The following is a 15152-nucleotide window of genomic DNA, read 5'->3' as shown; positions in this document are numbered from 1 at the left end:
GATAAAACAATGATTATAAACAATCAACATATACTAAAGATGTTGAAAAATTCATTAAGAAATACAAAGCAATACAGAAGGCCCATCATATTTTACCTGTTAAGTTTTTAATATGATAACCACTTAGCAGGATGTAGCTAATACCCACATCCCCGCACCCCCTTTTTTTGGTACGCATGTAATTTCCCTCCATTGAGAATGCTTAGTGGCTTGGATCAGTAAAAGAGGCATGTGCTTACTTCAGAAAGTAAACTGAAATCTTTTTGCACTTAGAATTGCATAATAGTGCAGATATTATCTGGATTTTGCTATCTAAAATATTGAGTTCAACATTCCCTCGCACGTCTTTTCCCCTTGAAAACATACCGGGATATTATTGTGTGATTCTACTGCTTTGAAGTGTTTCAATAAGTTGGTTGCTCGCTCTAGTGTCATCCTTTTTTTGGCCTAGTCTTTAATTCTACCATCATTTTCTAGTAATGATTATGTATTTATGACTTCAGCATGCAGTATCATTGCCTTGGTTTTTCGGAGATACAAGCCAGAGTGAACTGGCAGCCTTTATATCTTATGCGCTGGCATTTCCACATAACTTTCTGGCACTCGTGGACACATACAATGTAAGCAAGTTGAAAGCAAATCTATATTTCATCTTCCTATCCGTTTGCAGGATGGAACTCATATATTTTATTCTTGTCTAATCATATTTTTCTTATAATGTTAATGTACTTAGTGTGATTGCTAAGCGGAGGCTTGTGCCCCAATGTAAATGAAATTTAATATTCTTCTCATTTAACTAGTAGGCTTTATATTGTGCTTTTTAAAAGTATTACAATAAAATAGTCCCAAAACTGGCTAGATTTTGTAAATTTAGCCTATTTTGAGGCCTTTGTTTCGCCCTTCCAATTGTTCCTGGTCTGGCTTCTAATGGTATTGTTTAATGAGTTTACGAATATGATATATAAATTTCTTTTAATGGCTTTGTTTCACCCTTCCCTTCCTATTTTTCTCTATTTCGCCCTTCCAAATTTGAATCTTACCAATGAGTCGACTCTTTTTTTTAATGCTTTTTCATTTCAAATTTCTTTTCTATGTCAAATGGTATTGTTCCCCATTTCCTTTAATCCATTATGCCAAGCATTCTTAAGCTTTGATTATAAATTTATTTCTTCCATGGCTAGGCGATGGTTAATTGGTTACTACACTACATTGTCTTCAAGAATCTCAAATAACTCTTTTCTTTCTTAGGTAATGAGGAGTGGTGTTCCTAATTTCTGTGCAGTAGCCCTAGCACTAAATGAATTAGGGTACGCTCATTTATTGTAATTACATTTAACTGAATTAACTTTGTTGTTCAAGTCCACTGGCAAAATGTTTAGGCCTTCCTGGCTTCTGTGACTGATTTCATTTTTGCCTCAAATTTCTCATCTTGGTGGCTTGTATGCTAAATATGATTTAGTTAAATCAAGTAGTTTCTTCTTTTCTACAGGTATAAAGCAAATGGAATTAGGTTGGACTCTGGTGATCTGTCGTATTTGTCTATTGAATCTAGGAAGTTCTTTCATGCAATAGAGAAGGAATTTTGTATTTCAGGTTTTGGTAAAACAACTATCGCTGCCAGTAATGATCTTAATGAGGAAACACTCGATGCCTTGAACAAGCAGGTAATGCAATAGCCAACTTTATTATTCACTTTTTTGACTGTATACATTATACATGTTTTCACTCCAAAAACAGTTATTTTCTTTTTTTTATTTTCCTATTTTATATAAGAAATGTCATGATATGATCCAAGGCTTTGAATCAAATAAAACGGGCGACGTGTCGTGGTTGGCATCCGGACGTGCAGATGTCCGGACGAAAAAATTTTTCTTATATCTGACATATCTGCAGGTAATATTAATCTGTAGGCAACTAGACCGATCTTTTCTATAATTTCAAAAGTACCAATATACCTAGGATTCAACTTGCTTTCCTGACCAAATCTAGCTGTATCTTTCATTGGCTTGACTTTCTAAAACATGAAATCTCCAACTTCAAATTTGATTGCTTCGTGCTTTGAGTCTTAGTATTTTTTGTTGTCGATCCTGAGCAGCTTTCAATCTATCTCTAATTAATTTGATTTTTCTCCGTGGCTTTGTCAACTAGCTCTGGACCTAGCATTTGATGAATTCTGGAGTTCTGCGCTTTCTTGCATACAACGCTTCATAAAGAGCCATTTTGATACTAGACTGACAGCTATTATTGTAAGTGAACTTGATCGTTGTAATGGGATCTTCCCAACTACATCCAAAGTCGAGAGCACAAAGCCTTAACAGATCTTCCAATACTTGAATTGTCCTTTCTGATTGCCGGTTAATTTGTGGATGAAATGCAGTGCTGAAATTTAACTGTGTACCCAAACCTTGTTGAATGCCTTTTCATAACCTAGATGTTATCTTTCGTCTCTATCAGAAAAAATTACTTCAAGAATTTTATGCAATCTGATAATTTTCTTCACATATAATCTTACCAACTTTTCCACTGAATCTGTATGTCTTATAGGCAAAAAGTGAGCTAACATGGTTACTCCGTTAATAATAACTTAAATACGGTCACGACCCTATCTAGATTGAGGAATTCCCATAACAAAATCCCTAGCAATTTCTTCTCATTTTAGTTCAGGTATCGATAATGATTGTAGTAATCCGTCGAGTATCTGATGCTCAGTCTTTACAATCTGTTATGATTGACATTGGGATACATATTCAGCAATATTCTTCTTCATACCTGGCCACCATAATGCCAACTTCAAATCTTTATACATTTTAGTACTTCCTATATGAATTATGTACCCTGAATGTGAGCTTCATATAGAATTTTTCATTTCAAATCAAAATCAACAGGTACCCATATCTGCAGCTTATATTTGCTAATGTAATCTTAATCAACATATCAGTCCTCTTTCCTGCTTGACATTATTTTAGAAGTTTTGGATATTCTCTATAACTTTGCTGCGTTGTTTTGATTCTATGCATCAATGTTTTTTGCACTATCAATTGATGTAAATATCTCATATCACATGATCTTCTAACTTTTAACTATAAAACATCAATTTCCTTAAGGAACTCCGGCCTCTGAGTGATAATCCTGTTAGCATTACCTGTGAATTTACGGTTCAATGCATCGACAACTACATTTGCATGGCTAGGACAATACAGTATATCCAGATCATAGTCTTTGTTCAGCTCTAACCATCTTTGTTGGCCTCAGATTTAGCTCTTTTTTTGTGTGAAAATGTACTTCAAGTTTTGATGATCAGTAAATACTTCACATTTCACGACGTATAAATAATGTTGCCAAATCTCGAGAGCAAACAGTTCAACAACTCTCTCTAGGTCATGTTTCGGGTAATTCGTTTCATGTGGCTTTAACTTTCTTGATGCATAGGCTATCACCTTTTTTTTTTTGCATTAGAATGCAACCCAAGTCTTTTAATGATGTGTCACTATAAATTTAAAATCTTTCTATGCTTGATTGAGGAGCTAACACTATTGTAGTGGTCAAATGTTTCTTCAACTCTTGGAAACTATGCTCACATTTTGCATAATACTCAAATTGGACATCTTTTCTATCAGCTTGCATAACGACATAGTTATTTGTGAAAAACCCTTTAGGAACCTTCTATAATATCCAACCAAACCAAAGAAACTGCGTACCTCTGTAATATTCTTTGAAGTAGGCTATTCCACAATTGTCTTCACCTTAGAAAGATCTATTAAAATTCTCTGATCACTGATAAAATGTCTCACAAATGCAATGCTTCACAGCTAAGATTAACATTTCAAAAAATTTGCATATGGCTGCTTCTGCCTCAACAACTCCAAAACAATTCTCAAAAGCTTGACATGATCTTCATCAGTTCTTGAAAAATTCAGTATATCATCAGTAAATATAATAACAAACCAATCCACATACAATTTAACGATTTGATTAATCAGTTCCATGAAAGTTACAGGAGCATTGATTGAGCCAAAATAAATAACTATAAATTTATAATGACCATACCTTATCCTAAAAGTTGTCTTAGTTATATATATGTCTCCTTAACTCTGACCTGATGATATCCAGATCTAAGATCAATTATCGAAAATAGAGTAGCACCTTCTAACTGATCAAAGAGATCATCGATCCTGGGTAACGGATATTTGTCCTTGATTGTTGGCATGTTCAACTCTTTGTAATCAATACATAATCACATTGATCTATCATTCTTTTTAACAAACAATACTGGAGCACTCCAAGTTGAATTAATTGGTCTGATAAAATCCTTATCTATCAATTCATGCAACTGACATTTCAATCCTTACACTTCTTTCAGAGCCATCCTGTAAATATATTTGAATATTGCAGATATTCTTTGTTGCACATCAATACCAAATTCAACTTCTTATTCTGGCGGTAGCCATGACAATTCTTTAGAAAATACATCAGAAAATTATGAAACTATTGGGATATTTTTCAATTCTTGTACATCTTTGTTCGATACTTTTAATTTTGCTAAGAACATTCGTTCACCACTTCACCAATACTTCCCAACTTTTACTGCACTAATCAAGAATGATTGTGCATTTCAATCACATAAGATATTTAATGGTTTTTAATCAGGCGATTTCAGCGCCACCCGCTTTTTCTAGCATTTAGCAAAATGATTTACCAACTAATTTATCCCCAAAATAATATCGAAGGTCTGAATTGATATGATAGTCAACTCAGTTGACAACTTCTTATCATGAACAATACACTACACATTTTTTATTGGCATAAAAACCGCTTCTTGATGGCATAACACAAAGCAGGATTAAAATGCATAATATCAACGTGTAAACTAACAACAAACTCATCAAAAGTAAAGGAATGAGATGAACCTAAATCAAATAGGATAATGTCAGACTGATCTTGAATTAGAAGCGTACACTTAACCACTTCTTCAAATTCTTTGGCTTCTAGAGGGGAAATTACAAAAAACTCGAGCTTTTACTATTTGTTTAATTATGTGCTCTGAAGTTTCACCCTTGCTTGCACTGAAGGCTTTCTTAAAAAGTGATTTCTACTGGGCTAACTATCTTCCAAAAATTTTATGGGTTGTCCCTGTCCTTGAATTGTTTGTGATTTGTCATCTCTCTTCTTTTTTTGTGGACAATTCATTTGAATATGCCCTGGTTGTCTGCATTTGTAACATTTTCCAAAACCAATCAAACACTGCCCAAAGTGTCTTTTTCCACATTTTTTACAAATTGGCTTTTCTATTCGAGGTTGCTTCGTATCTTCTAATTTAATTTTCTTGTTATTGAAGTGTTTTTTTTTTGCAACATCCTTTCACTTAGTTACATGAGATTGCTACTGCTGACTGGAAAAGTTCAACTAATTTATGATTCTTTTGGCTCTTTGAACGAGCACCGAGAAATCGTTGATCTCAAATAGCGCTAAAACAACCCCAAACTAATCTCTGAGACCGCGAAAAATTCGTGGAACTTTTCCTCCAGGGTGCTAACATACTAGGGTGCATATATGGAAAGACAAGTGGATTTTCTCATTTTGCATAACTATCTTGGACCATTGAGTTAGATTGAAGAACTTATCTTACAACGTTAATTTGGAGGATGGTGGAATGAACCTAACTTTATAGATTTTAACAAATTCTTCCCACTCAATATGTGGTAGAGAGGTGTCAACTGAAATTTCTCTCTATGTTGTGTTGCCCTGCTTTTCATTCCAGCATGAATGTAGTTAACACTACTCTCCTGTTTTTCGAAAAATCATACCATCCAGAAATTTTCCAATTTTTCAGAGCCAATCTTTAGCAACCGCAGGGTCATTGACACTCTTGAATGTTGATGGCTTGAAAGAGTGAAATATCTTTAAATGCCAATCAACTTGTGCCCCAATTTCAGATCTAGACCATGTACTGGTAAAGGATCATTCGATAACAGTCATGTTGTCAATCACTAGTATATCAGCTGCGCAATGCCTTGTAACTCAGCTGTTCTAGTGTCTATATTTTTCTTGTTCTAATTTTTATTTCTGCCCAAAATATTTTTAGATCTTACTTCGTGCTCTGCACTTGGTCTAAAAGACTGGTCCTCAGTATTTTTTAATTCATCTCCAAACATTTTTATTTGTATTGACACAATTTATTATTTAAATGTAATTTATCATATAATAGTTTTATCGTGCACACGTGACACCTTAAGTCGTAAGGTTTACCCACCCCAGATCATCAACCTATAATTCTAACAATTCATAGAGTATTGTCTCCGTATAAATAGCAGAAGTCGGGAATACTACATTTCTGCAGAGTGTACTTGCAAGCACTCATGTAATAGTCTACAAATAAAATTCATTGTGTCATTCAAATCATTATTATTGTATCAAGCATTTATAAAACATTATATGTATCATAAGCATGAAACATTGTAAATGAAAGCATGCAGGCAATTAATATCATAGTTATAGTTATATATAACACAACATGATTATAACATCACATGTACTGTGAGAGAAATAAACATTTACACTTTCAATTGCACTTATCCATTTACAATATATAGGTTATTCTAAATACATTTGTGTCAAGTTAAAAATCATATAAAAACCTATAGAAGATTATTTATCTTAAATTAACACAAAATTATTTCACCCGACTTGATGGAGAAGCTCTACGACGTGTGCCCACACGTTCATTTTAAGCTAGTCGTCTCGTATATACAACATTTAAATTAATAAGCATCTTAGGAATTCCTAAAATTGGGGCTCCCAGCATGATTAACCCAATGATAAGTATTCAATGCCAAAATATACCTTAAAAGGGCTTCTTGGCATAAATTTATCTTTTCTGAAAACAACAAATTTCTCCCCAACACGTTCTAATACCTTAGTCTTCACTTTCACCTCATTGATTTCATGTTAAAAGTCTTACAAAAACTTTCAAATCACTTCTGACGTTTCCGACACGAGTTTGACGCCTCCGACGGCTACTTGAAACGAGAAAAACATGAAAACAAAGCAAATGTCAAGATAAAAGGGTGAGGAAGGAAATGAAAGTCTCAAATGACGTGAAAGAGTTACTACCTTTCGAATTCACATTGAAGCTATGAGAGTAGCTTGTGGCCTTCGACTATTCACGAGTTCGCGGGACTGCTCAAGTAACCCACGCGGCTGTCGCGTTAAACCAAACTGAGAGAGTCGAATAGGGAGAGGAGGAAATCACGAGGAGAGGGATTCGACGCTCAGGAGACCCCCAGTCGACTAATTATCAGGTCATATGTCGGTTGTGAGCAGTGCTCATGTGGGATTAAGAGATGAAATTAAGATTAATTAATCTTTAATTAAATTAATTAAACTTTTAACTTCAACTTTTTATATCGCCCAGTCTGTTGATAATTCACGTATGGTACTCTGTATTGAATTATGAGAGATGAAAATTTTGTGATTTTTTTTTCTATTATGTCAAACTTCACGTAATATGAAATTTGGGCTTACAGCCGTCCCTCATAAAAATTGTCTTCAAAATTTCTCACTTTACTTGAAGAGAGGTATATTGTTGTGGCATTTCTTCTTCTTTTTTCCAAATAGCTTCTTTTTCAGGCTTGTGCTTCTACTTTATTTTCACAAAAGTAATTTGTCTGTTTCTGAGCTTCTTAAAATCAGTTGCTAATATCTTTTCAGGCTCTTCATTGTATAAATTTTTCTGTACTTCAATATTTTCATATGAAATTCTTTACTTCGAATTTGAAACACATTTCCTTATCATCGAAATGTGAAGCACATTATGTTTATTTGACATATTTGTAGGTAATGCTAATCTGTAGACAAATGGACCAATCTTTTCTATAATATTAAAAGAACCAATATACCTATTACTCAGATTGCTTCCTTGGCCAAATCTAGTTGTACCTTTCATTGGCCTGACTTTTAAAAAAATGAAATCTTGAATTTCAAATTTGATTATTCTGTGCTTTGGATCATAGTATTTTTGCTGTCAATCATGAGGAGTTTTCAATTATCTCTAATTAATCTAATTTTTTCTTCTTGATAGTGCAAAATAACCCAAAAAATACCTTTCACTACTCTGGGGTCCAACTTCCCCACCGATGGTTCATTATTCTTCACAAAATGTACACAACTAAATACCTTCAATGAGAGGATCTCATTATTATCTTCTTTCAATATTTGATAAGAAGACTTCCAATCCAATGCTCTAGATGGTGTTTTGTTGATCAAGTATGCATCTGTCAAAATTGCTTGCTCCCACAAGTATTTTGGAACATTCACTGTGTTCATCATTCTTTGCACTACCTCTGGGAGGTGTCTATTCTTTCTCTCAGCTACTCTGTTCTGTGCCTGTATATATAAATATGTGGTTTGATATTGTATCTCTAGGGTTGATAAGTATTCCCAAAACTTCTTTTTTGTATAATATGTCCCATTATCAGACCTCAATACCTTCACTACCACACCATAACTTCTTTTTGGATTATGTCGTGAAAATTTTTAAAACAAACAAGCACATCACCCTTACTTTTTATCAGATACAATCTAGTGACACAAAAAAATAATCAATAAATATCACGAAATATCAACAATAATTCATCAAACTCATACAACAAGGTCATCAAACATCAGAAAGTATCAGATCAAGAATATAGGAACTCTTCCCAAAATTGATATAAGAGCTCATAGTAAGTTTACCAAACTCACAAGCATTACATATAAGTTTTTCTTTATTTGTCTTCCAAACAAAGATAGATATACAAACGATTCAATAAACTAAAACAAGAGTGTTTCATATATTTGTGATGTAGCAGTAACACGTCCTTCACACTTCTACTGGATCTTTCTACTTTAACACTCTCTACTATGGATGTCAAGGTTGAGTCCATTCTCTCTATCCAAGTATCAAAGTCCAATATGCTACATTCCAGTCTCAATTGTCTCGTCTGTCTCTTTCTCTTGAAAGATCACATTAGCAATATCAAATGAAACAACGCATTTTAGTTATAGAACAATGACATTAATGGATAAAATGTTCAGTGGAAAGGAATGAGTATGAAAAATATTGGACAAAGTCATATAATCAATACACCTCACTATAATCGTACCAACTATAGGATATGTTGTCCCATCAATAATTTGGATACTCTTCGGAACTACTGAGTATTGGAGAACTCTCTAGCAATACTTGTCACATATTGGGATGCACCATAATTTACAATCCATTCTAGTGATCTTGTGATGAAAATAATAGTAATAGCTTGTATGTCACGAGTACATTTTTCAGAGTGAGCGTAAGTAGCAATGTTACCTTTTGAGGATGATGAGGTTGATGCATCCTCAACCCCATCACCTGCTGCTTTTTGCTTCCTCTTCGGCATCTCCAGAAACTCATGATCCTCAATGGTAAATATTGCACTTATCTTTCCCTCATTATTCACTACTATCAGATTTTCCTGTTAGTCCCCTTGTCCATCTCTTCAACCACTAGGGCTTCCAAACTGTCCACGTCCACCTGTCTATCTTACCTTAGGTGGCCTAGAACAGACCTTGCTCAAATGGCCTACTTCACCGCAGTTTTCGCACATGAAAGTCTCTCCTTGGACACCTGTCATACCTGAGCTCGAGGCAGCCAAGGCTTATCTTGTACCACGAGGTCCACTCAGCTTGGAGTGTAGCCTCATGCGACTCTGCTCCTGTATCATCGCAGCGATGGCCTCATCTTGTGAAGGGATCATCACCTAGGATAAGAGGATTAATCTCATCTGATCAAATGTCGGGTTCAGATGTGCTAGAAACTGCATAGTCCTCATATATGCAAAGATATCCCTATTCTTGTAACCCAAATCACCATAGCTTGATATCTATGAGAAGTGATAAAGATATGCCCATAGCCGCTTTAGATTTATGGAGTGCTACTGAATTGATTTATCACCCTATAACATTGCCTCAATATCACACTGAATCTGGAATACCCTTTTGTGGTTCTCAACTCCAGCGTAGATCTTCTTCAACTTCTCTCACTTTTTGAATGTCATCTACTGATAGGGCAATCGATAGAATCATCGAGTTGAGTAGCTTGGTGTAAAACAAGACATGTGGGGTCCTCCACTCATCTCTCTCAGTACTATCACTCTTTGGATCAACCTACGTTAAATATCTCTCTAGTCTCTTCCCTACTAGAGAAGCTTCAATCTGACACGACTAACTCAGATATGTGGACAATCCATCAGGTTTCAGATCCACAAGAGGGAGATCTATCTTCACCTACGTTGGAGCATGTGTTGAGGTAATGGATCTCGTCGGAATGCTAGCTCACTATATAAACCCAACCATGACCATTAAAACTTTTGGATCTATCTTTCTTAGCTCTTGTACTATCTCCATCTTCTAATATCCTCAATTGCAAGGTTCTAAGTCAAGATCACACAGTTCACATGCAAATTTGTTCCTACACGTTTGCAAGTTGCGATCACGTCTGCCATCGCGTTGTGGCCTCTCTACCAAGACTGCAATCATGGTGTAGCCTTCCTGGTCATCTCTAATTGCAACTATATCACGAGGGTTCACATCGCGATTCCGGTGTTGCCTTCCCAATTGGCTCTATTCGCAAGCATATCCCAAGGGTTCAGACTGCGATCCCGTCGATGTCGTCCCGGTTAGCTCTATTTGGAACTTTATCAAGAGATTTCACGCCGCGATCCCGTCATTGTCGTCCCAGTTAGCTCTACTCGTGGCTGCTTGGCGAGGATAAAACAGGAGGAAAATGGTAATTTCGGGTCTTTATACATCGATCCCTACTCGTCAAATCGAGCAGCACTAGCGAAAGCTAGGGTTATGGTCTTAAAAATTTAGTTCATTTCATTAATGAATTGGGCTTGTATAAAGCCCTGCAACGCTTTTACAATTAAATCACTAGACTTCCTCTATTTACAAACAAGATCGTAAATTTGACACAAATCTCAACATTTAATACTATAATTTATAAAACATTTTGTAATGAGGAACTTTAAACATTCATATTAAAATGGTTGATAAAACTTAAGAATAGAGGAATCAATTGCTATAATCATGCATGAATAAACATTCATACAACTCGTTCAAAAGAGATATAGAAAAGATACTATAATTTAAGAGTAAGAGTACCCACCTCAATACCATATGACTTGCTTTTAGATTTTCAATCTCTTATCTTGACTTCATCTTTTTTAACATACCTCACTTAATCTCTGATTAAATTAAACCTATTATTAACTATTAATAATTAAACACATGTATATGAAATTCATAAATTAATATTCTTAAAACCCTTTCCTCTAATAAAGCTTGCCTACACAACATAGTTCGACTTCTTCTTAGTACGGAAGCACCAAGTGCTTCGAAGCTTTGTTTCCAACTCTACTCAAAGCTGGGAAAAGTCCCTGCCTCCCTTCTTCCTTACATAAGTCGTATGATCCTTCATTTCCTTCTGCAGTTCAATTTGGCTCGGTTTATCCCAAAACTATGCCGCTCCTCCGCGCCAGGGTTGCTTGACCCTTCTTCCTTTGACTGGTTAGGGCACTAGCTCTTCTTCTTCTTCTTCTTCTTCTTCTTCTTCTTCTTCTTCTACATGTGCATAGGAATCACAAAAAGTCTTTCATCTTCTTTCTATTGCACAGAGCTTTGAATAGTTTAATTGCCTACAACCCTAGAATCATTGATCTTCATCTAATCAAACACATTGCTCATTTGCTGAAAGTGCAAGCACCGTAGAGCCTTTCCTCTTGTGTCTTCATTCAATTCCATGCATTGAGAATTGTCCATCATCCTCATCCTTTGTTTGTTCACAGTTTCTTTCAACCTCGAAACCGTCGAAGCTGCTTTGTTGCCTTTCCTTGCTTGACGACGTTTTCTTTCTCAGCTTAGTCCATGACATGCGAGTCCTCCTCTTCCTTTTTCACGTATGACACGAGTCCACCTTCAATGAGCCCTAGGTTGCTCCACAAACTTCTCTCTTTCTTCTTCTCCTCCTCACGCTTTAATCTTTCTCGCTTCTCCTTTGGTTTGAATAGAAAAGCTCTCTTAATAATGAAACTGTCATGAGAAAAATGAACCCTAACCACAGTTTCGTTGTTGTTATTATTATTATTATTATTATTATTATTATTATTATTGTTATTATTATTATTATTATGCTTTTATTTGTGGTTATTTCATAAAACTTGCTTATTTTAAAATTTCCTTGCTATATTCTTGTAATTATTTTTCATTGTAGTTTATAAATCTTAGTAATAAATTTTGAATGTTTTGAATCGGAAAAATTTCTATTTTTCACCTACCGACTTCATAACGAATCTACTATGGTGAAAGAAGAATCTAGCTAATGTTATACTGGAGTTAACCCAAAAAACTATGAAAGGTGAATATTATTGCTGAAAATTCAATGGAATCACAACAAAAGTTCTTAAAATTGGAAATAGAGTAACATAAAACACAAACAAGCCTCTAGAGTGAGGGTGAAGGTGATGAACCTTGGTTGGACAACAGATGTGTGGGTGATTTGAAAGGTTGCGACAACTAGTAAGGTTGCAGGAATGGGAGGCGACAACAGGTCGGGTTGCTGGAAGGGAGCGAAAGTAGATGAGGTTGGTTTGGAAGGTTGGCGGTAGCAGGGAGGTATGTAGGGAGTAATGGCGGTACCAATTCAGGTCCAGGAAGTCTAGCGACAGCAAGAAAAGGCATTAGGAGGGCTAGTGGCGTTAGGTAGAGGGGCAGGAGTGGCTGGTGGTAAGCAGGTAGGGGTAAGGTATCGACAATAGGAATAGAGAAGGTGGAAAGCGTAGGGAAGACTTCAGTGAGCTGGGAAGGGGATAGAGAAGATTTGTAGAGATAAACACCACCTTGGAGCAAGATACAACTAGAGTATAATCTATTCCTGGAAGTAGACCTAGGAAGGGAGAATCACAACAACGGTGAGAAATCTAAAGATAATAAAAGTCTAAACCTTAAACAACAAAGAAACATATTTATAGTATAGATAACTAGGAGGGGGTGGCAGTCTTCAACCCTAAGTAAGGTTGGCTGGTTCAGGCTCCCTGCTGGACTGACAACTTCTTTACTGAACTGGCAGAGATGGTTCGACCCTTGCCTCTATGTCAGGCTCTCGGGGTTAGGGGAGCTTGAACTTCATTTGTTGAAGCTTCTAGCTTCCTGTAGTACAACATCAAGTCTGTGACACTGAACGTAGTGGATACATTGTAGTCCATTGGCATTTTGATCTTATAACCATTATCTTTCAGCTTCTGGAGTATTCTAAAAAGTTCATCTGCTCTGGGCTTGAGTTTTCTAAATTTGACCATCCATCTGTGGGTGAGCTGTTGAATTGAATCGAAGCTTGGTGCTTAAATTCTCCCATAGGATTCGCCAAAAGTGACTCAAGAACTTAATAGCCATATCGAAGTGATTGTCTTGGGTATCTTGTGCAGTCTCACAATCTACTTAAAGTATAAGTTAGTGACAAGCAATGCATCAAACGTCATGTGGCAGGGTATGAAATGCATCATTTTTAGAATTGATCCACAACAAGCATAACAGAATCCTTGTTTCGCTCCATCCTCGGGTTGCCCAACACAAAATTCATGCTAACATACACCCACGGTGCCTCTGGTACTGGTAATGGGGTGTATAGTCCTACATTCTATCACTAGGTTTTGGTCATATGACAAATCAGGCATTTTCTAACATGTTGCTCCGCATCTCTAGTCAATTAGGGCCAAAAGAAGTGTTCTCTCATAAATGCGATAGTCATATCTTTGCCAAAATATCCTGCAAGTCCTCCACTGTGGCTTTCCTTAATAATGGACTCCCTCTTCGAACATCTAGGAATACACTACTTACTTTGGTAAAACAAGTAACCATCAGCCCTGTAGACTGCCGGTAGGCTTCTCCTAACACTGCTTCGGGATTTTTCCAACATGCTCATCTATCTTGTACAGCTCGTTCACTACCTCAAAGCTTAGAAGTCGAGACAACATCGCAGTGATCAGCAGGTGACGACGGCTTAATGCATTTGCTATGTGATTTTGGCTCCTCGTCTTGTGCTTAAGCACGAATTGGAATTATGCTAAGAACTCCACCGAAAATCATGTGGGCACCTCAATTTGCTTTTGTTGTTCAAGAATTTCAAGGTTCTATGATCCGTGACAAAGTAAATTTGCTTATCAGTAAGTAGTGGTTCCAGTGCTCAAGAGCTCTCACAATAACATAGACCTCCTTGTTGTACGTTAAATATTTTCTCTTGGACTCATTCAGCTTCTTACTGAAAAAGGCTATGGGGTGACCTTGGCTTAACATTGCTCACATCCCCCATGTTGGATGCATCACACTCTACCTCGAACAGTTGATTGAAATTCAATATATTCAAAACTGGTTATTGAGTCACTTTCTCCTTCAATGTGTCGAAGTTGTTATGAATTGCATTTGTCCACTGGACTTTCTCTCCTTTCAAAAGTTTTGTTAAGAAAGTGATGAAGGTACTCAAGCTCTTGATGAATCGCCTGTAAAAGGATGCTAGTCTCAAAAATTGTCTCAACTCGGTGAAAGAGTGTTGTACGATCCAGCCCACAATGGACTATGTCGGGTAGGATCCATCCAAATGCCTACACTAGATATGATATATCCGAAAAAGCATATTTGTGTTGTCATAAAGTGGCACTTTATAGCTTTTCTGATTGCCACGCCTCGAAGATAGTCCTCAGATGCTGTTTGTGCTCCTCGGATCGGTTGTATACTGATACACCTAAAATATATAGTGTTTTTAGACACATATTTTTATCTATTTTTGAGATATTGCGCTTTAATGAAAGGTGTTTTTGTGTTTTTCTTGCAGGTACAAGTAAAAATGGAAAAAATGCTTAAAGGAGTGAAAAATGATCAAATTTGGAGCAAAAATGTGAAAAATTATGCAAAAGAGTTTTGGCGCCTAAGCGCCAGATCCGACGTTTAAGCGTCAGTTAAACAGAGAAGGCCGCGCCTAAGCGTCGAAACTCCGCGCTTAAGCGCCAGTGGCAGACGAGTAAAATCGGTTTTCACGAATTTCCAAGAGGGTTTTGAGGCACCCATTGACTTAATAGGTGGTTGTA

At 36.3% G+C, this 15152-nt stretch overlaps 1 protein-coding gene across 3 annotated transcripts in view; it reads left to right on the top strand.

Moving 5' to 3' along the window:
* LOC110031486 (nicotinate phosphoribosyltransferase 2-like) overlaps nucleotides 1-15152 on the top strand; it is a gene marked incomplete at its 3' end in the record, with an annotated part of 87415 nt that overhangs the window by 57492 nt on the left and 14771 nt on the right. For all 3 annotated transcript variants that reach the window (XM_020734701.1, XM_020734702.1, XM_020734700.1), the window contains 3 exon segments: nucleotides 504-620; nucleotides 1249-1307; nucleotides 1490-1664. In XM_020734701.1, coding sequence (XP_020590360.1) covers nucleotides 504-620; nucleotides 1249-1307; nucleotides 1490-1664 — 351 coding nt within the window.

Source organism: Phalaenopsis equestris, unplaced genomic scaffold, assembly GCF_001263595.1.
Source record: "Phalaenopsis equestris unplaced genomic scaffold, ASM126359v1 Scaffold000833, whole genome shotgun sequence".
Lineage (NCBI taxonomy): Eukaryota > Viridiplantae > Streptophyta > Magnoliopsida > Asparagales > Orchidaceae > Phalaenopsis > Phalaenopsis equestris.
The sequence above is the reverse complement of the archived record's forward strand: the minus strand, read 5'-3'. Positions and strand labels throughout refer to the sequence as shown.